Raw genomic sequence first — 24,891 nt, 5'->3', positions numbered from 1 at the left:
CAGAAACCTCTCGACATATAAGACATAATTTTTCTTAATTACAAAAATAGTACCTGCTGTGGAACAATTAAAAAAAATAAGCAAAGGGATTAACATTTATTTTTTTTTTAACATTTATTATTATTGAGAGAGAGGGAGAGACAGAGGATGAGCATGGGAGGGGCAGAGAGAGAGGGAGACACAGAATCCGAAGCAGGCTCCAGGCTCTGAGCTGTCAGCACAGAGCCCGACGCGGGCCCGAACTCACAGACCGCGAGATCATGACCTGAGCTGAAGTCGGACGCTTAACCGACTGAGCCACCCAGGCGCCCCAAAGGATTAACATTTAAATCACCCATAATCTCACAGGCAAGAATAAACTGACATGCAGTTTGGGTTTATGGCCTATGTCCAATGTCTTTTGCATACCGTGTGTGTGTGTGTGTGTGTGTGTGTGTGTGTGTGTATTTACTAAAAATGGCATTATACTATATATATTTTATATAACCTTCATTTTTCATTTAATGCATAATCAACATCTTTCCATGCCATTACATTTTTTTCCCCTACAGCATCTTTAGCAGCTACTAATCTTTAGCATTCTAATATATGGGTGAACCAAAGTTTTCTTTATTTAAGCCCCTACTGTAAGATGTTTAGGAAATTTCAAATTTTTCTAATTTTAGACAGTCTCAATATTAGAAACATACTTTTAACGGTATAGTTGCACAAATTTATAATTATTTCATTAAGATCATGTCCTTAAAGTAGAATTAGTGAGTTGAAGGATACACAGTAGAACACATATCCAAATATTTCACTTAATACTCTGACAGTTCCCTTTTGTTTTTGAACAAGTTGCAGACGCCTTAACTTTACATTTAAAGCCTGAAGAGATTGCCTATTTGCCAACCTCATTTTGAGCTCACGTTTGTAAAACTTCTTTTTATTTTTTTAAGTGTTTGTTTACTTTTGGGGGAGAGAGAGAGAGTGAGTGAGAGGGGAAGAGGCAGAGAGAGAGGGAGACACAGAATCTGAAGCAGGCTCCAGGCTCCGAACTGTCAGCACAGAGCCTGAGGTGGGACTTGAACCCACGAACCACAAGATCATGACCTGAAACAAAGTCAAATGCTTAATCTACTGAGCCACCCAGGCGCCCCACGTATGTGCAACTTGTTACATTTCCTTATCACCTGCTACTCAGTCGCCCTGGAACCTTCATCTTGTCTATTCTAGCCTAACTAAGTCCTTCTTGTCAGTCAAGCCTCATTTAAGAGAATTTCAACCTTTCTTGGCTTTTTGGGCAGGGTTAAATCGCCCTGCTGCTTCCTCCTTAGCAGCTCATATATCATCCTTCCTGAAATACATTGTTTAGAGTTAGTTTCTTGTTCACGCTACATCCTGGAACCTAGCCCAGAGCCTGACACATTTCTTGAGGTTGGATCGAATTGACTAGGCACATGAGGAAGGCTTTTGATACACACTGAAAGACCATACCACCAGCAAATTATATTTATTGAAATGTAATTTCATGCCCACCAGCAAACTATATTTACCGAAACAGAGACATTCTTAGGACAAACTCGCAGTTCTTATGTGTTTGTGTTGTGATTTTCTAGATACAGAACAGCTGACTATGTAATTTTATGACTGCACAGGATACTTTCCCTGAGTTCTTCTCTCCCTTTTTGTCCTTGTAGATTGGCCTGGAGAGGACTTAAAAAAAATCATGGTCATTCTCTCCTTCTCCAGGTTCTCTTCTTGTCCAACTCCAGTTCCAAATCCACTTGCAACCCTCACCTTGCTGGACACATTCCTGAACCTTACTTTTTTTTTTTTTTTTTCCTGTGATGGGCTTGCCAATAGACCTTGGAGAGTCCATTCCCCATTTCTTCATTGGAAACATCATTATCCCTATCTTCCACAGCCAGGGGAATGAATGGGTAAGGAGTATTTCCAAAGAACTAAGTGGGCCTGGAGTCAATGTAGGAAGGAAGTGGGGACATAGGATGTGAGTCACCAATAGCTCTCTTTGATGCTCTTGGAATCTACCAACCAGTACCCATACCAAATAGAGAAATACCAGTTGTAGTGATTGGTGTGCCCCCTCCCTGAGAGGCCCAGCAACTGGTTGAGCTTCAAAGCCTCTTCTACCTGACCCTTTGGGTTAGTGCCAGCAAAGACCCAGTTTGGGACCACTGAAGAATAACTCAGGTGGGCAAGTGGCAGCATCATTGAGGTTGAGAAATCACATGCTAGACCCTTGAATTAGTCAGACATAGACCTGAATCTGTATAGTATCCTGGTCTTTCCAAGTTTCTGTGTTGTGGACATTCCAGAATAGGAAGAGGCCTCTAAGTGTGACAGATCTTTGGTGATCTGGACTACTTTGCCATCCCAGCCTGCCTGCCTTAACCAGGAGCCAATTTACCTATCTCACATTCTGACTCTTCTGCTTGTTAGTCACATAAGCTTGGGCAAATTACTTAACCACCTATCTACCTCTGTTACATTATCTGTGAGGCACAAACAATAGACGTGCCTCATGGGGTTGTATGAAAATTAAGTGAATTACTATTTCCAGTGCCCTTCACAGAGGGCTTGGCTCATTATTTGGGCTCAGTAAGCATAAAATATTTTTATTAACGCATCCAGTATTTTCCTGAAAAGTCTTTCCTCCTCTTCTCTACCAAAATTCTCATTTTTCCTTTCCTTTTTTTTTAAATTAAGCTATAACTTACATAAAATGTGTAAACATTAAGTGTAAAGCTTGTTTAGTTTTCTCTTCATTTTTCAAAGTCGCACCATCATATGGTTGTCTCTACTCACCACAAATATTCAACTCTTATTTAAGGATTCTGCTTTGAGGAGCTTCAGTGCTTCCTGCCCTCCCTCTGGGCACCAGCAGGAGGCAGTGTGGTATAGGGGAAAAGCTACAGTCAGCAAGTTAATGATCAACAGGCTTCTCCTGGCCTAATAATTTACTGGCTTGAGTAAGAACTTAACCTCTAGTAGTCTTGTTTCTCCCCATCTGCTAAAGAGGACAGATTGCCAAATGGACACTTCACACGATTGTAGTGAAGATGAAATGAGGTAAAGCCTGTAAAACAATGCCTGATACATGTCAATTAAATTGGCAAGGTTAAAAAAAAAAATAATACCCACTGTCAGGGAGGGTGCTGTGAAACAGGTACTTTTGGCCAGTGCTGGTGAAACTGTAAATCTATAAAAACTTTCCAAAGAGCAATTCAGGGAAACCAAACCAAACCAAACCAAAAAACAAAAACAAACAAACAAACAACAACAAATAGCAGAAGCCATAAAACTTCCATTGTTTAGAAATTCATTCTGTGGAAATAATTGTAAAAGTGCACTAAGATTTGAGTGCAAGCATTTTCATCTCAGCATTACTGATAGTGTACAAAAAATTAGAACTAGAAAGATCTAAAAATAAGGTTATTAAGTAACTCCTGGTGTGTTCATAGTAAGAAATTTTCTCTGTGATAAAAATTATGTCCCCCCATAAAAAACAAGAAAATAAATAAATATGTACCCAAAGATGATTTCATGCTCAAGATATAATAAGAAGAGAAAAATAATTGAAACATATAATGTGACCACAAATTTATGTCAGTTACAATCATGTACACTTTTTTTTTGTTAACATTTACTATTTACCATGTATTATGCTAGGGTAAATAAATGCTGTTATTTCATTTAATCTTCATCAAAATCCTACAAAAAAAATGGTATTATTATGCCAGTTTTACAGATGGATAAACTGGGGCTCCACGAGGTTGACTTGCCCAAGATGTTATAATGAATTTATGTCTGCCTCCTACTTTTATTTTTTGATTTGATTTGATTTGATTTGATTTGATTTTTGTTGTCTGAGTCCAATTTTAAATCCAGATCTATTTATATTAACCAAGATAGAATGACAAGAGGTTTCAAATATTTTCTTCCTTAGACTTTTCTAATTTTTCCTAATTTTCTACAGGAGTAGAGGGAAAAGATCCCCACTAAATGTTATCCTTAATGAAGCCTTAGCATGATGCCTGACTCATGTATGAAGCTCAAGAAAAGCTTCAGAGCCTAATAACTTCCAGTCCAGGACAGGACATTTCCAGTCTTATGTTAGGTAAGATTTTTTAGGTAGTATGCTGTGAGATCATAGAAAAAAAAAAAATAGTCTAGTCCTCCATGGGCATTTGCTCAACATTTATTGAGGCCCTGCTTTGTGAGTTGAAGCTCAGTAGGTTCTAGGGCCACAAATATAGATAAAACACTAATTTTTCCCTGTGAGAGTTCAAGGTCTAGATGGAAGACCGACATGTAAAAATGATACTATATTTTAATTTTGAGCAATGGTAATGTATTCCTTCCATAGCTGCCCACCATCCCCCAAAAGGTAAATAAATATTCCTAAAATGGTTGTTTTAGGTCAAAGTGATAAGAAATAAAATAGGATTGTATGGCACAGTTGAAAGAATCTAGGCTGGTAGTCAGACATAGAATTCCATCTCCAGCACATTCTAATTTTTTTTTTCAATGTTTATTTATTTTTGGGACAGAGAGAGACAGAGCATGAACGGGGGAGGGGCAGAGAGAGAGGGAGACACAGAATCGGAAACAGGCTCCAGGCTCTGAGCCGTCAGCCCAGAGCCCGACGCGGGGCTCGAACTCACGGACCGCGAGATCGTGACCTGGCTGAAGTCGGACGCTTAACCGACTGCGCCACCCAGGCGCCCCTCCAGCACATTCTAAACTGGCCATCTTCAAACTGGAATTATACACATCCCTAAGCATGAAGACTTCTCAAGGGGGATCAACCTTCATGTGTTATCTTTCTTAAAACTGATCTGAGAATACTCCAAAGTCAGAGATCCTGCCAGTTTCTCTGTCCCAATCATCTGTCTCCCACCTTGCAAAAGGTAAGGCATATAATCTACATCCCACTCTGGTGTATATTATGTTGTAAGAAACTAAGTTTGGATACCAATACTGGCATAGTTCAAGACTAATTAAGGTCCTGGGGCACCTAGGTGGCTCAGTCGGTTAAGCGTTTGACTTTTGGTTTCAGCTCAGGTCATGATCTCATGGTTTGTGAGTTCCAGCCCTGGTTCTGGCTTCACGGTAAGAGCATGGGACCTGCTTAAGATTCTCTCCCTCCCTCTCTCTCTCCCCCTCCCTGTATGTGCACGTGTGCATACTCTCTCTCTCTCTCTCAATAAATAAACTAAAAAAAAAAAAAAAAAGACTACTTAAGGTCCCATTAACTACTCCTTCATTCATTTCATTAAGAGATTAACTTTCAGTGGACATAACTTTATGCTGCTTTGATTGATATTATTAGTGTATAACTTATAATGTTAGCTTAAGTCCAAAGAAAATTAATATTTAAACCCTTGTGGTGATAGCATATTTTTAAAGACTTTAAAATCTAAAAAAAGAAAAAATGTAAATACATGGTCATATGTTGTTGCAGAGAAATAGATGATAAATAAGGGACTTTCAAACATAAGAACATGTTACATTAGAGTAATATATGGTGGGAGACATGGATTTCAAGGATAAAAAGAATGATTTAAAATGAATGACTAGTCAAGAAGGGCTTGTCCATATTTTTAAATTTTCAAATGGATGATGGTGAATATCAAATCAGTATGGTACTTATATTTCATTGGATGTATTTATGGCAGTGATATCACAGTTTTATTTTTAAATGTTAAGATCCATAATGTGCCAGAAAGTACATATTTTGCATCTAGTTAGATGTGTGATGAATCACCCCAGAATGTTCCCTGATGCCCTCTTCAAGTCACTCCTCATCCACCAACCACTGTTTGGATTTCAAACATCTTAGTTTCGTCTGCTTCTGAATTTTATATAAACAGAATCATACAGCAGATACCCTTTGTGTCTGACTTCATTTGCATAACAGTGTTTTTGAGATTCATCCATGTCATTCCTTTTTATTGCTGAGTGGTGTTGTATTTTATGAAAATCAACAATTTAGTTAGTCATTTTCCATAGATATTTGGGTTGTTTTCTATTTGGGACAATTAAACATAAGGCTTCTGTAAGCATTGTTGTTCAAGTAATAAGTAAGATGGAGGCTTAAAATTTTTTTAATGTTTATATTTGAGAGAGAGAGTGCAAGTGGGGGAGGGGCAGAGACAGAGGGGGCCACAGAATCGGAAGCAGGCTCTGGGCTCCGTGGGGCTCAAACTCACGAACCGTGAGATCATGACCTGAGCCAAAGTCAGACACTTAACTGAATGAGCCACCCAGGTGCCCCAAGATGGAAACTTTTAGATGTCAACTTTAAAATATGGAAAGAGATACACATTGTTAGTCAGTGGTTTCTTTTCTTTTCTTTTTAATTGTGAACTACACTTGACCCTTGAACAATGCAGAATTTAGAGACACCCCCATACAGTAAAAAATCTGCATGTAACTTTTGACTCCCCCAAAACTTAACTATTGTTGACCAAAAGCCTTACCGATAAACAGTTGATTAACACATATTTTGTATGTTATGTATATCATATACTATATTCTTACAATAAAATAAGCTAGAGAAAAGTAAATGTTATTACGAATATTCTAAGAGTCGGGGCGCCGGGGGGGCTCAGTCGGTTAAGCGGCCAACTTCGGCTCAGGTCATGATTTCGCGGTCCGTGAGTTCGAGCCCTGCGTCAGGCTCTGTGCTGACAGCTCAGAGCCTGGAGCCTGTTTCAGACTCTGTGTCTCCCTCTCTCTGACCCTCCCCTGTTCATGCTCTGTCTCTCTCTGTCTCAAAAATAAATAAACGTTAAAAAAATTAAAAAAAAAAAAGAATATTCTAAGAGAAAGTGCACATGGCTGGTTCAGTCTGCAGAGCATGTGAATCTTGATCTCAGGGTTATGAGTTCCAGCCCCACATTGGATGTAGAACTTACTAAAAATAAAGAAAAGTGTAAGAAAAAATATTAAGTGTATATCCATGTATAAGTGGACCTGTACAATTCACTCAAACCACCCATGTTGTTCAAGGAGCAACTGTATAACATTTGTACAAAAAGGATGCCAAACTGTTTTCCAAAGTAGTTGTACCATTTAACACTGTTGCCTTTGCCTAGTGTTGCAACAAGCTGATGAGCATATGGTTACATTTGTTGCAATTATTTTCTCTTACTCTGTAGTTTATCTAGTATACTCTCTGTAGTATATTTGTGAACCACAATGTGTAACTTTAGTGTAATTGAATCATTCTCTTTATCATTCTTTTCCTTTATCTTGAGCAGTTAGTGGCTTGTTTAATAAATCCTTTCCTATTCAGAAGCCGAGAAAATATTTTCATATATTCTAAAAAGCCATAGATTTTTGTCTTTCACATTTGTCTTTTATCCACCTGGATTTGATGTTGTGTTCCCCATATGGGTATCTAGCTATTACAGCACCATTTAGTAAAAAATCCAGGAGCGCCTGGGCGCTCAGTCGGTTGAGCGTCTGACTCTTGATTTCAGCTCGGGTCATGGTCCCAGGGCTGTGGGATTGAGGCCTTTGTTGGGCTCCTTGCTGAATGTGGAGTCTGCTTAAGATTCTCTCTCTTTCTCCCTCTGACTCTCTCTCTGTCTCTCTCTCTCTCTCTCTCTCAAAAAAAACAAAATAAAACAAAACACCCCTGCTTTCTGTAGTGCCTCCTTTGTTATAAATTAAGTGGCTGTAGATGCATTTCAGACATAAATGTCTGTTTCTAGGGATACACAATTTTTCAAAATTATGTGATGAGATGTGCAAGCAAAAAGGATGTGAAGATCAATCTACTAAACAAGTTGTGTAGCCTTTGTCTGGTTATTTAACTTCTCTGAGCTTGCTACACTGTCGGGAGAATAAAATGGGGTCATACAGTAATGTGGTCAGAAGTTATGATACAGTAAGCCTTGGGGAATAGTAGTAGCAGTTTGTTTTCTGGTGGGTTTTTTTTCCTTCTGTTGTTATATTTTAACTGCCATGGAGTACATGAAAACAACACCTGCTTGGGGCAGGAACTGCCAGGGAAAGAGCCCAGCGGACGTGACATTTGGGTGGGTCGTGAATGACGGTGGAATCTGTCATCTCTTTTTATGACTGCCATCTGTTGGCTGTCCATGGCGCATTTCCCACATGTGTCGCATCTGCATGATATTTTATCTGGCTTACAAGGGCCCAGGGGGGAAAGGCTGTGCCCCGCCCCACTCCTCGGCTTTTGGCGACCCTCGGTAGCACTTGCCTAAGAAGAGCTAGAAGTTGCGCTGGCTCCATGTTTGTTAGACACACATACGTGTCACTGAGGGCAGGGCTGGGCCTTTAAAAAATTTCTGCCACTGTCGTGCTGCAGGATTCCCAAGTTTCACCCACACATTGCTCCCTCCCCAAACCCCAGCCACCGGCCAACACGTATACCGACAAACTCACCCGTTCACCCCCAGCACCACCACCCATGGCAGTGGCGAAATCCATACCACACCCCCTGTACAATCTTGCGTGTGGTTGAGAGAGCATAGGGTCTTACACACAGTAGGCACTCGATAAGCATCAGGTGAATAACAAATGAGTTACCACATGAAGATTAGGATATAGGAGCACATTCCCATCTGCTGCAGTGTAGCAAGACATGGGTAGATTATGTGGCTATTGCCAGTTCTGAGTGTGCATGGGAATCACGCCGGGGGGCGGGGCATGTTAAATATTCTGTGCCACCCCACTACTGAATTAGAGCAGAAAAGGGATGTGCAGAAAACAGCTATGTTTCATTAATTCTCTGGGAGCTTCTGGTTTTGATGTCAAGTCAGTCATTGGAATGATAGAATTATTAAACATCTGGATCCATTCTTCATCAAAAGTGATAAATTTGGCAGTATCTGTCAAAACTTAAGATTCACATGCCTTTGAACCTGTACTTCCTCCTAGACTTTATCCAATGCGCAAAAATATGGGCACAAAGGCATTCAGAACAGTGTTTTTAAACAGAAATTCTTAAAACTAGGAAAGTGTCCATTTACTTACTAAGCAAACCTTGTTGAGTATTATTCTCATTACTGGAGACAGCGGTGAGTAACAACAACAAAATAGTAAATAAATTCCCTGCTCTTAGAGAGATTTACATTTTAGTCTATCAAAAGAAGACTGAATGAATAATTTATGGTACATCCAAGCAATGGACTATTATCTGCCCATAAAAAAGAATGAGGTTGTCAATATACTGCTTTGAAAAGATGTTCAAGGGGCACCTCGGTGGCTCAGGAGGTTGAGCATCTGACTCTTGATTTTGGCTCAGGTCATGATCCCAGTGTTGTGGGATCGAGTCCTGCATTGGGCTCTGTTCTGAGTGTGGAGTCTGTTTATGATTCTCTCTCTTTCTCTGCCCCTCCCCCATGTTCACGGGCATGCTTTTTCCTCTCTAAAATACAATTTTTTTTTAAAAAGTTACTCAAGACAGGAGCACCTGGGAGTGCCTGGCCAGCTCAGTTGGAAGAGCATGTAATTCTTGATCTCTGGGTTGTGAGTTCAAGTCCCACGTTGGGCATAGAGATTACTTTTTAAAAAATATTCAAGATATGTTTCTAAAAAAAATTAGGAAGCTTTTAAATATCCAAAATAAAGAAACATAAGCTATAAGACATTGCATGGCATTTTCCTACATATCTATAAAATTATATACATGTGCATAGACATATACAAATATATAAGTAAAAAATTATGGAAAAATGTTCAATAAAATTGTTAATGGCAGTTATTACTGGGAAGTATTATTGAAGGGGGGCAAGTATTGGCTTTCTCTTTATACCCTTCCATACTATTTAAACTTACTAACAGGAGGCACCTGAGTGACTCAGTTGGTTGAGCATCTGACTCTTGACTTCTGCTCAGAACATGGTCCCAGGGTTGTGGGATCCAGCCCTGCCACAGATCTGCATTGAGTATGGAGCCTGCTTGGGATTCTCTCTCTCTCTCTCTCTCTCTCTCTCTCTCTCTCTCTCTCTCCCTCCCTCCCTCCCTCCCTCTGTTCCTGCCCCATTCACATGCATGTGTTCTCTCTATCTTTATGAAATAAGTAAAATGAAAAAAATTTAAGCTTACTAACTTAAGGAAATATTACTTTTAGAATTTTTTTGACTTAAAAAATTACATAGAACCTTGAGAACCTGTGAGGTTTTAAATTTCCAGCAGGGGGCAGCAGTGCTTCTCAAATATCTCTGACGTCAGCACAAAGCTGAAGATTAGTGTCCACAGATTTCCAAGTCCAGGCCCAAATACTGTATTTGGACCACCAGATTATAAAAGGAACAAAAAACAATAACCACAGTCCTGTAGGAATTATGACAAAATATTTTCTATATGATTCTTTCTTTATTAACATTTGTCCGTGAGTCTAAACTTTCCTCTCTGGAGTGCACAGTTTTCTCCTCCATTAAAATCAGAAGGCTTGACGAGATAATCTTAAAAGGTTTCTTTCCAGCTCTAACATTCTATGGCTTTGAGAATATAAATCAGTATCGGGAAGAAATAAGCCCCAGTGCCTTCTGGAATTAATTGGCTTATCAAAGAATCTGCTTTACAACCCTTTGCTGATCAGGATGAATTATTACCAATTTATCTTTAGTGTAGATCACAGAATACTTTTTCGGGGGGAAAGGGGAGGGTGTTGGTATTTATTCAATTCACTGATGGAGAAAAAAGAGAACTCTTCCACTCTATAAATGTTTAGCATGTGTGTAAAGGTCGTAGGTCTGGTGTTTAGAAATTATGCACAAGTTTACCAAAGAATCTTCACTGGGTTGGCCAAATTAAACAGCCTGCAGTTGTAGAGAAATAAACACAAGTTAACATTTAACCACAGCAATTCCCTGTTCTTGCTTCTCCATCTTTCTCAGTAGGAGGAGCTGAGAGGGTCAGCAGGCTGCTGGCTACTGTAGCGAGACACTGAGCTCCTCTGAGAACCCACCTGTCTATCACTTTGATCAGGTACATATTTGTCATTACAGAATAACTGAAATACAATATCGTATTAGTTTCAGGTATACAACATAGTGATTCGATATTTATATACATCACCAGTGGTCACCACAGTAAGTCTAGTTACCATCTGTCACCATATGAAGTTGTTACAATATTATTTTCTATATTCCCTATGCTGGAAGTTTGCACTTCTTAACCTCCTTCCCCTATTCCGTCCATTCCTACATCCTACAGCCCTCGGGCGACCATCAGTTTTTTCTCTGTATCTATGAATCTGTTTCTGGTTTGTTTTATTTGTTTATTTGTATTGGTTCTTTGGATTCCACATAGCGGTGAAATCATACCATATTTTGTCTTTCTCTGAGAAATTTAACTTTGCATAATACCTTCTGGGTCCACCAGTGTTGTTATAAATGGCAAGATTTCATTCTTTTTGTGGCTGAGTAATATTCCTTTGCAGGTACATAGCACTTGTTATCTATTAATCTACCAATAGGCATTTATGTTGCTTCCAAATCTTGGCTATGGCATATAATGCTGCAATGAACTTAGGGGTACAGATGTCTTTGCAAATTAGTGTTTTCATTTTTTTTTGATAAATAACAAGAAACGTGATTGCTGGATTGTACAGTAGTTCTGTTTTTAATTTTAATTAAATAATTAATTCCATAGTGACTGCACTAATTTACATTCCCACCAACAGTGCACGAGGATTCCCTTTTCTCCATAGCCTCACCAACACTTGCTATTTCTTTTTGATAGTAGCCATTCTGACAGGAGTGAGGTAGATATCTTATTATTGTTTCGATTTCCATTTACCTGATGATTAGGGATGTTGAGCATCTTTTGATGTGCCTGTACACACAGATATATTTTTAAGCATTGGAATCATTAACTTTTCCAGTTATTTCTTCAGGACCCAAGAGCAGTGCTCTTTTTACAAATAACCCTTTATAAATTATAAACTTTTTTTTTAGACATAGAGAGAGAACTCAAGTTGGGGAGAGGGGCAAAGGGAGAGAGAGAGAGAGAGACAGAGAGAGAGAGAATCTTAAGCAGGCTCCACACTCAGCATGGAGCCCAATGTGGGGCTTGATCCCACGACCCTGGGATCATGACCTGAACCGAAATCAAGAGTTGGACACTCAACCAACTGAGCCACCCAGGTGCCCCAAAACTTTTTTTCTTTTAACATTTGCCCAAAGCTATACCATTAAGAAGTGGCTGAGGCAGGATTCAAACCTGTAACTATCTGACTCTAAGACCCTCACACTTGACCATGGCAATATATGAAATGAGGGGACTCACATCATCAACTTGTTACCCAGAAGCTGTGACTATCTGCAAGAGTCATTGTGTATAAGTATATAAAGTGAATGGAGGGGCCCGGGTGGCTCAGTCGGTTAAGCGGCCGACTTCAGCTCGGATCATGATTTCATGGCTCATGAGTTTGAGTCCTGCGTGGGTTCGGTGCTGACAGCTTGGAGCCTGCTTTCGATTCTGTGTCTCCCTCTCTCTCTCTGCCCCTCCCCAGCTCGCAGTCTGCCTCTGTCTCTCTAAAAAATAAATAAATATTTTTAAAAAATAAAGTGGGGCGCCTGGGTGGCTCAGTTGGTTGGGTGTCCGACTTCAGTTCAGGTCATGATCTCACAGTTTATGGGTTTGAGCCTCACATCAAGCTCTGTGCTGACAGCTCAGAGCCTGGAGCCTGCTTCAGATTCTCTGTCTCCTTCTATCTCTGCCCCTCCCCCACTTATGCTCTGTCTCTCTCTGTCTCTCAAAAATAAATAAATGTAAAAAAATAAAAAAAAATAAAGTGAATGGTTTTGTTATAAAGCTTTGTCTAACTCACACATATTAAGTACTATGTGCTAGTCTTTGTCAGGTATTGGGGTTAAGGGTGTAAAAAGATGAGTCAGACTTAATCATCACATTTAAGAAACTTCTAGTCTTTGGAGGAGTGAAGAGCCAATGAGTAAACAAACATAACGTGTGAAAAATAATAGGGAAACACAAATAAGGATAAAGAAATCAAGGCAGCATAGCAGGATGGCTAAATCTATGGACTCCAGGGTCCAGTTTTTAGTTGTGGGACTTCTTAAGCCTCAGTTTCCTCACTGGTAAAATGGCAATATGAATTGCTTCTAGTATAGGTAATTGTTGTGAGGGTTAAATCATATAAAGCAATATTAAATTGCTTAGCATAAGACCAAGTAGATGGAAAGACTTGTTAGAATGTTGTTACTAATATTGTTTGATAAAACTTAAGTGAAGTAAGTAAGAAACACACATCCTACTGCATTTCTGAGATGTTGACGCTGGTTTCTCAAATTATTCTGAATCTCCCAGCTCCAAGTGACCCATTTCCTTGAGATTTATTCTTCTGTCTGACATGGTTATCTTTTGATCCTACTAAAATGTCTCCTGGAAAGAAGGACATGGCAGGGCGCCTGGGTGGCTCAGTCGGTTAAGCGACCGACTTCGGCTCAGGCCACGATCTCAGGCTTTGTGAGTTCGAGCCCCACGTGGGCTCTGTGCGGACAGCTCAGAGCCTGGAGCCTGGTTCGGATTCTGTGTCTCCCTCTCTCTGACCCAACTCTGTTCATGCTCTGTGTCTCTCTGTCTCAAAAATAAATAAAACGTTAAAAAAGAAAAGGGGCCCCAGCCCCCATGCACCAGAAGCTTGGGCTTTTTCACAGGGAAGGAGACATGGGACTGGGAGCAGCCATTGTGACAGGCAAATCAGGACAAATCGACTTGGAGTTTTAGAAAATTTCTGGGTTCCACTCCCTGAGATTTTAATTAATTGAATTTCAATATATACTCTATTAATATTTTAATATAGCTATAATCATAGGTAGGGTTTCATGTGATTTTATCCTGCAATCAGTTCCCTTCCCAACCAGCTTCTTTATTGTTTTCTCCTAAACACTGACCCACCTCCTTCCTCCTCAGGCAAGGACGTTGGTCTGATATGCTACAGTGGCTGCCCGCTTCAGCCCTGAGTCTTGGCGTGAGACACGTGAGTTCTTTCATCTGAAAGCCTCTGCCTTCTGACAGATGTACGTAAGCTAACACTTCTCTAAAACCAACTGAAAACTCACCTCCGTCTGGAAGCCTTCCCTGCTGAGTTCTTTACTTTGCACTGCCCTCTGTGTCACAGATATAACTGGGGCTGTTGAAATGTAACCAAGAAAGTGTTCTTAGTCTTTGTCACGTGTGGGTGAGTTCTGGTTCTTCCCATTGGGGGCAGCATGGACTTGTAGAGAGCAGGGACTCTGGAATCTGGCATGAATCTGGCACCACTCTTGAGTTCTCAGATTCATTCTGGCTGTCCTTTGTCACCTTGGGACTGCTGCTTTATTCTTGTGGGTTGTCATCTTCCATCCTGGCTTCTCCAGGCAGCTGTCCCTTCGGTGCTTCCTTTAGTTAGAGTGGACAGAGGGCTCCTTTAACTTGAAAAGCACAACTAAGATCATCCTATGAGTCCCACCATTTACCATAGTGTCCTCATCGGTCAAATGGGGATAATTATAGGGCCTTCCTCACTGAATTCTTGTAGGAATGAAATGAGATCAGACATGTTTACTGGACTTGGCACATGGCGAGTTGTGGCAGATACTTTAGACTGGTTCTTTCAAAATCCATTCCAATTTCTTTCTAGCTTAGGAAGCTAAATACTTGGTACATTTCTCAAACTCCCTTGCAGCTCCGATTTTGTTTGTGATTTAGATGCCATTTGTGTGAGACAAATGTGAACTCTGTGGAGTTCTGTAGAGTGAGAGCTCTGAACTCTGTTGAAGGAGAGGCAGGCGTGAAGCATCCATTTTGCTGGTGCTGATCATGGCAAAGGCAACATTATTCTGGAGCCAGCAGCTGATGGTGGCAGCTTAGCAGTTCTGAATCTTCTGGATGGTGGCCGAGGCTGCAGCTTGCTTGTCAACCCCGTTCTCCAGTATAATTTTGGAAGTCATTCCTGGATGTTTAGTCTAGAGCATATTTCTTTTCTTTTTTTTTTTTTTTTTTTACATTTATTCATTTTTCAGAGACAGAGAGAGACAGAGCACAAGTGTGTGTGTGGGGGGGGGGGAAGGCAGAGAGAGAGGGAGACTCAGAATCTGAAGCAGGCTCCAGACTCCGAGCTGTCAGCACAGAGTCCGATGCGGGGCTCGAACTTACAAACCGTGAGATTATGACCTGAGCCAAAGTCAGATGCTTAACCGACTGAGCCACCTGGGAGCCCCTAGAGCATATTTCTTAACTTTCCTAATGATTCTGTGAACTCTCCATAGCCTTCAATAAATCTCTTTGTGCTTAAATTGATAAGAGTGAAACGTGTTGTCTGCCACTAAGAAAACTGACCAATATATAAGTATTCAATGAATATTAGCTGTTACATTTTAGCTGTTATATATTTTTTTAGCTGTTATTCAATGAATATTAGCTGTTACATTTAGCTGTTATATATTTTTTTAATTTTTTTTTTTATTTATTTTTGAGACAGAGAGAGACAGAGCATGAACGGGGGAGGGGCAGAGAGAGAGGGAGACACAGAATCGGAAGCAGGCTCCAGGCTCCGAGCCATCAGCCCAGACCCCGACGCGGGGCTCGAACTCACGGACCGCGAGATCGTGACCTGAGCTGAAGTCGGCCGCTTAACCGACTGAGCCACCCAGGCACCCCATTAGCTGTTATATTTTTTTTATATTCAAATCCAAGTTTGTTAACATACAGTGTAATAATGATTTCAGGAATAGAATTTACTGATTTAATCACTTACCAGTGCTCATCCCAACAAGTGTCCTCCTTAATGCCCCTCACCCATTTAGCCAATCCCCCCCACCAACACCTCATCAGCAACCCTCAGTTTGTTCTCTGTATTTAAGAGTCTCTTATGGTTTCTCTCCCTCTCTCTTTTTATACTATTTTTCCTTCCCTTATGTTTATCTGTTTTGTATCTTAAATTCCACATATGAGTGAAATCATATGATATTTGTCTTTCTCTGACTTACTTTGCTTAGCATAATACACTCTAGTTTCATCTACATTGCTGCCAATGGCAAGATTTCATTCTCTTTGATCGCCGAGTGATATTCCATTATATGTTACTGTATATGTATGCCACATCTTCTTTATCCATTCATCCATGGATGGACATTTGGGCTCTTTCCATACTTTGGCTATTGTGGATAGTGCTGCTATAAACATGGGGGTGCATGTGTCCCTTCGAAACGGCACACCGGTATCCCTTGGATAAATGCCTAGTAGTGCAATCGCTGGGTCATGGGGTAGTTCAATTTTTAACTTTTTGAGGCACCTCCATACTGTTTCCAGAGTGGCTGCCCCAGTTTGCGTTCCCACCAGCAGGGCAAAAGAGATCCTCTTTCTCCACATCCTCACCAACATCTGTGGTTGCCTGAGTTGTAAATGTTAGCCATTCTGACAGGTGTGAGATGGTATCTTATTGTGGTTGTGATTTGTATTTCCCTGATGATGAGTGATGTTGAGCATGTTTTCATGTGTCTATTAGCCATCTGATGTCTTCTTTGGAAAAATGTCTATTCATGTCTTTAAAACTTAGTTGAAGGCTTGGTAATAAAGCAAGTGATTACATTTCATGAATGAACATTTTTTTTAAATTTACATCCAAGTTAGTCAGAATATAGTGCAACAATGATTTCAGGAGTATATTCCTTAGTGCCCCTTACCCATTTAACCCATCCCTCCTCCCACAACCCCTCCCGTAACCCTCAGTTTGTTCTCCGTATTTATGAGTCTCTTCTGTTTTGTTCCCCTCCCTGTTTTTATATTATTTTTGCTTCCCTTCCCTTATGTTCATCTGTTTTGTGTCTTAAAGTCCTCATATGAGTGAAGTCATATGATTTTTGTCTTTCTCTGACTGACTAATTTCACTTAGCATAATACCCTCTAGTTTCATCCACATAGTTGCAAATGGCAAGATTTCATTCTTTTTGATTGCCAAGTAATCTCCATTGTATTTATACACCACATCTTCTTTATCCATTCATCCATCGATGGACATTTGGACTCTTTCCATACTTTGGCTGTTGTTGATAGTGCTGCTATAAACATTGGGGTGCATGTGCTCCTTTGAAATAGCACTCCTGTATCCCTTGGATAAATGCCTAGTAGTGCAATTGCTGGGTCATAGGGTAGTTCTATTTTTAGTTTTTGGAGGAACCTCCACACTGTTTTCCAGAGTGGCTGCACCAGCTTGCATTCCCACCAGTAAGGCAAAAGAGATCCGCTTTCTCTGCATCCTTGCCAACATCTGTGGTTGCCTGAGTTGTTCATGTTAACCATTCTGATAGGTGTGAGGTGGTATCTCATTGTGGTTTTGCTTTGTATTTCCCTGATGATGAGAGATGTTGAGCATTTTTTCATGTGTCGGTTGGCCATCTGGATGTCTTCTTTGGAGAAGTGTCTATTCATGTCTTTTGCCCCTTTCTTCACTGGATTATTTGTTTTTTGGGTGTTGAGTTTGATAGGTTCTTTATAGATTTTGGATACTAACCCTTTATCTGATATGTCATTTGCAAATATCTTCTCCCATTCTGTCGGTTACCTTTTAATTTTGCTGATTGTTTCTTCTCTGTGCAGAAGTTTTTTATTTTGATGAGGTCCCAATAGTTCATTTTTGCATGAATGAACATTTAAAACTAGCTACTAGGTAAGACCACATACAATTATTTCTAGAGTAGCACTGTGCCGTAGAGCTTTCTTTAATGAGGGAAATATTCTATACTTACATCCAATATGGTAACCACTAGTTATATGTGGCTATTGAGTGCTTGAAATGTGGCTAGCATGACTGAGGAACTTAACTTTTGATTTCATTTCAATTCACTTAAATTTAAGATTAAATAACCATGTGTGGTTGGTGGCTACCATGTTGGACAACACAGAACTTAAGAGTCTCAGCCTGACTCTTTCACAAGGGTCTTTTACAGCCCTCTCTTTCTCTAGCCAAGAAACTTCTTCAGTCAGTTCTTCCTCAATCCCCAGTCTCCAGCCACAGCGTAATAATCTACAGAGGTGCAACATGCCCACAACAATGACAACTTTTATATGGTGAGTTTAGGGTCTCATTGTCCCCAGACTCTATTCTAGAAATGCATATTGGCTTTTTATTTACGCAGTGAAATTTTCTGCTAAAATGCAATCTATTTTGAAAGGCAAATCTCATCCTTCACTTAAAAAACGAAAACTATTTCTTGTATTTTTAAAAATATGTATTTCCCATCATGTCAGGGGGTTGAGTTTCCAAACATTGGAGTCCTAAATCAGTTAGACAAGTGATTCTCACACTTTGCTGCATATTAAAATCACTATGATAAAGTAATTATTTGCCAGCCATACTTGAGGCCAATTAAATTAGCATTATGGAAAATGATTAAAGAGAACCAAAACTTTATCTGCAACACTCTTTTTTTAAAAAAAGAAGAAAGTACTACTTTTTTTATTAAAAATAATTTAATGTTTATTCATTAAAGAGAGAGAGAGGGAGAGAGAGAGAGAGAGAATATGAGTAGGGAAGGGGCATAGAAAGAGGGAGACACAGAATCCCAAGCAAGTTCCAGGCTCTGAGCTGTCAGCACAGAGCCCGACGTGGGGCTCAAACTCATGAACTACAAGTTTGTGATCTGAGCTGAAGTCAGACGTTTAATCGACTGAGCCATCCAGGCGCCCCAGAATGTATTCCTGTATTAACTAGTAATTAAAAGTTAATAAAAATATAAGAAAAATAATGGTAGGATTTTGAAAGAGGTAATTTATTGTGAGATAAGATAAATAATTACAAACTTGATATTCAAAGCAAAACTTTTTTTTTTAAATCATTTTGGTTAACTAAAAACCACAAGGAGCCACAAAGCCACCTTCCAACAACTCTGTGAAGCTTCTGCAATACAAACATGCACAAAGAATGCATATCTCAGTGAAGCTCCTTTTCCAAATTGCCATTTTTACATGTTATATGAATAAACTGAAATAATAACCATAAACATTTTATAGACTTTCCTTCCCACACAACCAAACAAATGGATGTCCCAAGGGAAGCTGGGAAAAAAGACAATGATGTCCATGTTCAGTGTCAGATGGTTTCTTTATTGTGCTTCCCGTCTCCCCCACAGATGTTCCCTGTGAATGAACTTGGCTCTATGCGATTCATACCAGAGTGGGATGGTCCCAAAAAGTTTGAAGAGAGGAACTCATACTTCCTGAAATGATTCTCTTTTGACATTAATTCAAATTTAGGAAGGAGCTGCCTAAGGCTTTTATAAATACCCATGAAGCATATGTGACTGAAGACTGATTTTGTTTCCTTCTGTCCTCTCGGTGCCTCTTTTATCTTACCAGAGTGATGCCATGACTTGGTTCATGACTGCAGTGAGTGACAGCTGGGGGCCAGCCCTTTCCTCCTGCCGTGATTAAAAAGCCGTAAGGCATTTCCCACCACTTGAGGGCCCAGGTGCTGGGCAATGCTGCCAAACACTTCTTCCAACTTGATCAAAATATTGTAATTATATCCATTAATTCTGGATTAGATAACCCATTCAATAATTTAAAGTCAGAAGATACACAGAACATTAAATGACATTTGTTCTGTCTTCATCCTGCAGCTTCCTAGCTCCCTTCCTCTGTCCTACCAGTTTCTGGCGTGTCTTTTCTGAGATAGATACTTTGTACAGAGTTAAAAGAACACATTTGTGGGGCACTTGGCTGGCTCAGTGGGTGGAGCTTGTGACTCTTGATCTTGGAGTTATGAGTTGGGCCCCAGATTGAGTGTAGAGATTACTTAAAAATAAAATCTTAAAAAAAATAATAAAAATACGGGGGTGCTTGAGTGGCTCAGGTGGTTAAGCGTCCTACTTCGGCTCAGGTCATGATCTCACAGCTCATGAGTTCAAGTCCTGTGTCGGGCTCTGTGCTGACAGCTCAGAGCCTGGAGCCTACATCAGGTTCTGACTCCGTCTCTCTCATGCCCTCCCCTGTTTGCACTCTGTCTTTCTCTCTTTCTCAAATATAAATAAACATTAAAAATAAATAAATAAATAAATAAATAAATAAATAAATAAATAAAATAAAAGAACACATTTATGTTTTCTTCCCCCCTTTCATTCTTTCATTTTACATTAATGATAGCACACTATACAAATACATTTTTCATTTGTTTATTTTTTCTACCACCCCTGCCACTAGAAAGCAAGTTCCATTAGAGAAGGGATTTTATTCTTTTTTTTTTTTTAAGATTTTAATTTTTTTAAGTAAGCTCTACACCCAATTAGGACTTGAACTCACAACCCCGAGATCAAGAGTTGCATGTTCTACTGACAGAGCCAGCCAGGCACCCTGGGATTTTATTCTGTATAATGTTGTATCTTCGGCATGTAGCATGGTGTCTGGAACATTGCAGTCCCTCCCTAAAAATCTGTTTAGTAAGCGAATGAGTACACATGCTCTTCTGCACCTGGCTATTTTCATTTTGGAGAGCATCTCGTTTCAGGACCTGAGGAAACTCTTCATTTTTTTCTCATGACCATATAGTGTTCCATTGTCTGGATTACTTACTATTTACTTAATCAGATCCCTACGGATGTTTATAAGTTTGTTTCTAATCCTTGACTATGAAAAATAATCCTTTCATTCATATTCATCCACAAATATCATGTGACACATGTGTGAGGATATCTATCTGTAAGAGAAACTCCTAAATCCAGAATGGCTGGATCAAAGGGTGAGGTACATTTGCCAACCTTTTTTTTTTTTTTTAATATTTATTTATTTTTGAGAAAGAGAGAGAGCACGAATGGGGGAGAAGCAGAAAGAGAGGGAAACACAAAATCTGAACTAGACTCCAGGCTCTGAGCTGTCAGCATAGAGCCCAACATGGGGCTCGAACCCATGAACCACGAGATCATGACCTGAGCTGAAGTTGGACGTTTAACCATCTGAGCCACCCAGGCTCCCCGTTGCCAACCTTTTTAAAATCAAAAGTGCCTTGCCATGTCTCAATGGCATTACTGTGGTCTATGACAGGTGACTTGAACCCATGCTAGGGAAATCTATCATTAATGAAGTTGTTCTGGTTAGGCTTGACCTTATCACCACATATTCCTGTAAATCCAACAGGAAAACACCATACAGATTGGAACTGTTGGAACAATCCAGATGATGTATTGTATAAAGAAGTGCACACAAAAAAACACATACTGTATGATCCCATTTATATGCTGCTAAATCAAGGACAAACAAGTTAAATTTATGGTGATAGAAATCAGAATAGCAGCTGCCTGAGGTTGGGGCATTGACTAGACAGGGGTACTAGGGAACTTTCTGAAGACTTGGAAAAGTTTGAATCTGGATTTGGGTGGCAGCGTTTGCAGTTGTCAAAACTCACTGATCTATACACTAAAATATTAGCATTTAATTTTAGGTAAAATATACCTCAATTTTAAAAAGTTCAAAGAACTGGGCTTTTGGAGCATAATGTGTTACTCTCTGTAGATTCTAGTCACATTGGCTTTTTAAAATTCCCAAAACACACTCCTTTTTCCTACCCAACTGCTTGCATATATGCTGTTCCCACTGCCTGGAACACTTTTTCTTCCCTCTTACTAATACACAACAACCCCCATTCTCTCTGTCTCTCTGTCTCTCTCTCTCTCTCTCTTTCTCTCTCTCTCACATACACACACACACACACATACACACACACACACACCTATCTTTTTATAATTCACTGTGCATCAAAATGCATAAAGCATAGATAATATCTGGAATGATTCCATACTGATAGAACCTATTTGAATTACTTTGCAAATCTCAGGTAAAAGAAATTGCACATTTCTCGGTTTTTGGGAGACTCAAAATGAAACTCGATCTCTACCTTTCTAGGTGAAGGTAGTTGATACAATACCAATCATTTCTGGCCACATAGCCCACTTGGCCTCCTGAGATTAGAGAAGTATCATGGACTTAGAACATTCAGAAAAATTGGAGAAGGCTTTTAGTCCATGTGATGGTCAATGAATGAGATGCTCATTGGTCTGTGTGGTTTACTCAAATTTGGAAGGCTTAGACTCAGAATCAGCTCAATCATTAGGACCCTCTTGCAGGATCCCAAGACCTAGAAGATGCTGAGGGCTCAGTCTTCCTAAGGCCACAGGCACCAACCCCTGTCCATTCCTGCTGCCTTCCAGGCTCCATGTGTCATTGGGATGCAGTTCCTGTGACTCTGGAACTTGCCCTCCCTTCATTCTCCCAGTGGATTTGCACTTGAAAGAAAGAGAGAGAAAGAGAGAGAGGAGAGAGAGGAAGGAAGGAAGGAAGGAAGGAAGGAAGGAAGGAAGGAAGGAAGGAAGGAAGGAAGGAAGAAAAGTCCTGTGGAGGAGGACAGGTAGAGGGGGCTGGAGGAGATTTGAGGAGACCTGTTGAAGCTGGTAAGTCTCCAGGTTGGACTCAGCCTCAGCTCCCGTTAAATAGGAAATGGGAAAACTGGGAAAGGAGAAGAAATTTTTTCCCCCAAGCTTCTAAGAGGTTTGCAAACAATTGGAGTAATTAAAAGTTCTCAGAAGTAGCCGATGGTGCCCTTTTCACCGAGGGAATGTGGGCCAAGCATGATATATTAAAAGAGAGGGAGCTGCTCTATTGAAGTTAAAAATAATCTTCTGTCACATGGCTAATTTGTTGGAATGCAGCAATTAAAGGGCTGTGGGCAGAGGGAGAGCTGGAAGCAGCTGGGGAGCTCACAGGCAGAGTGCACGCCCTGGGGACTATGTTTGCAGAGAGAGAAAACAGTGTCACAGCTGACTTAGGGCACCTTATCAGAAAACCCAGAAAAGGGGCAGGAAGAAGGAAAAGTGGGGTCAAGTTCAGAGCTATGACCTTTGGGCTTATCAGACAGTGAAGGGATGGGTCAGGACGTGTCACCTGTGCTCCCAGGATGCTGATTCATTCAGCAAGGATGAAGGCTTTTCAGCTCCCCCTGCACTTTGGAAATGCATGCCTTTGAATTCGTTTCAAAGGAATACATAACCCGAAGGAGCCCTTTGATCCTAAATCCATGGGAAAGCCAATCTATATGGTCTTGAGGGGAAAAGCTCACGCCAGCGGTACAAATCCTAATTTGGGGAGTTGGAGATTTTTTTTACGTTCTTGAGATTTGGGGAAAGAATTTTGAAATTTTGCAGTTGAAAGAGATTTTTTTTTTTTTAAGTTATATAATACAGTACGAATTTTTCAGGTGAAGCTGGGCATGAGTCGCCAGTGTCTTCCTCTTCCTCCCAGAATCTCCTGCATTCCAACACACCCACACTGCCTGTTTTCTCTCCAGCTGTGTGCCCTCTGGCTGGTGCTTTCGGTGGGGTTTGGGGTTTTCGAGGCGCTGCGAGGCAGAAATGGAGCCAACATGAAGAAGGAAGTACTGCCTCCCCAAATGCAGTAATCTGATGTATCTGAATCTCTTACCTCACTTGATCAATTTTCAAATGTATAAGGGGTACTGCTAACAGGGCTCTGAATGGCCAGTGGAGGTCTGGGCTTCAGAGTCTGACCACCCCTGGAAAGTGGAGGCCAAGTTCTATTATGTGGGCACGTATGTTGCAAGGTACAGAAACCTACCTCACACACTAGCTTGAGGGGAAAGAAAAAAAAAAGGAAATTATGTGGTTCATTTATGTTTAGGTTTTCTTTGTGACTAGATTCAAGGGTTTAACACTGTCCTGAGGGTACCTTTCCACTTTGTTGGGCTCTATTCCTTTTTTTTTTTTTTTAAGATTTTTCATTTTTAAGTAATCTCTATACACCCACCCTGGGGCTAGAACTCACAACTGGGAGATCAAGAGTCCCATGCTTTTCAGACTGAGCCAGCCAGGCACCCCTTGTTGGCCTCCACTCTTGAGACTCCACTAGTCAGACAAAATAGCGATGGACAGCCCCAGGCTTTACTTTTCTCCAGTTTAATATTCCTTTAATAACAAGGGGTCTTCCCCAACGTGCACCACCCCCCGCCCCGCCCCGCCCCGTGCCACAGGGACATGAGCTTCTCTGATTGAATAGATTGGATCACATGTCCCACCTGTAAGCAAGGGGAGGTGGAACATACTGATTGACAGCTTGCATAGCTTCACATAGACTAGAAGAGGAACAGTTCCTCTGAGGAAAATGGGGGTTCTAGAAGAAAGGGAAAGACAGGCAGATATAAACCATTACCAGCAAAGTCCAGGACATATGTGCACTTTTCTGAGGTGGTGGTTTATAGCTTGCTTCATATCCTCAAAGTGTTCTATAATCCAAGAAATAGTAAGAACTTTGGGAGAGGAGAATGCTTTCTTCCCACTCCACGTATTTCCTTCCTGTAGAGGGTCATCAGCACTCATGTCCAGGCCCCTCTTTTTGCCTCTCTCCTTCTGCACTTAGGGAAGGAGGAACACTAGGAGAAACCAGGCATGAGTCACCAGTGTATTCCTCTTCCTAGTGTCTTGGGACTATGATCCTGGGAGGGAGCACAAGTTCTTGTCTCACTCCTCACAGGGAGGGTGCCTTGTTCACTGCTGCCCGGGATTGGTAGGAAAGTCTGTTTCATTAGGGTACAAGGAATCCTACTGAGCCACATTCTCCAACCGAGCATCTAGCCATATTAGCAGATAATCCATCTCCTGACTACCTAGACCCCTAATTGACCAGAGCCTCGGTCGGTAGGAGGCATGTTGTCTTTTGAGGTCCCTTCTCGAAAGTCAGGGAGAACCACCAATTTAGAACATCAGAGACCCACAGATTCATCTTCTCGCTCTCCCTTTCCTAGACGCGTCCCCCATGGAGGAGCTGCTTGCCTTGGGAATCCACAGGGATGGTGGAGCGCTAGGAGCAGGCTCAGAGATGTACAACAGATTTACGACAACAGGT

At 40.7% G+C, this 24,891-nt stretch overlaps 3 protein-coding genes across 4 annotated transcripts in view; 2 read left to right on the top strand and 1 right to left on the bottom strand.

The window, feature by feature from the left end:
• TERF2 (telomeric repeat binding factor 2) overlaps positions 1-15,030 on the bottom strand; it is a 40,370-nt gene extending 25,340 nt beyond the window's left edge. The window contains exon 1 of the mRNA XM_030298204.1: positions 15,026-15,030. The gene's annotated coding sequence lies outside the window, so the exon portion shown is untranslated. The remainder of the gene's footprint in view (positions 1-15,025) is intronic.
• Positions 1-24,888, top strand: part of NIP7 (nucleolar pre-rRNA processing protein NIP7) — a 62,189-nt gene extending 37,301 nt beyond the window's left edge. The window contains exon 5 of the mRNA XM_032591365.1: positions 24,791-24,888. Within this exon, the coding sequence (XP_032447256.1) occupies positions 24,791-24,850 (60 nt within the window). The 3' untranslated portion in view covers positions 24,851-24,888. The remainder of the gene's footprint in view (positions 1-24,790) is intronic.
• Positions 13,489-24,891, top strand: part of LOC115502637 (cytochrome b5 type B) — a 61,300-nt gene continuing 49,897 nt past the window's right edge. The window contains exons 1-2 of one of the 2 annotated variants that reach the window (XM_030298210.1): positions 13,489-13,499; positions 15,122-15,127. The gene's annotated coding sequence lies outside the window, so the exon portion shown is untranslated. The remainder of the gene's footprint in view (positions 13,500-15,121; positions 15,128-24,891) is intronic. The other variant, XM_030298211.1, reaches the window with a different exon arrangement.

This window comes from Lynx canadensis, chromosome E2 (assembly GCF_007474595.2).
Source record: "Lynx canadensis isolate LIC74 chromosome E2, mLynCan4.pri.v2, whole genome shotgun sequence".
Classification (NCBI taxonomy): Eukaryota; Metazoa; Chordata; class Mammalia; order Carnivora; family Felidae; genus Lynx; species Lynx canadensis.
The sequence above is the reverse complement of the archived record's forward strand: the minus strand, read 5'-3'. Positions and strand labels throughout refer to the sequence as shown.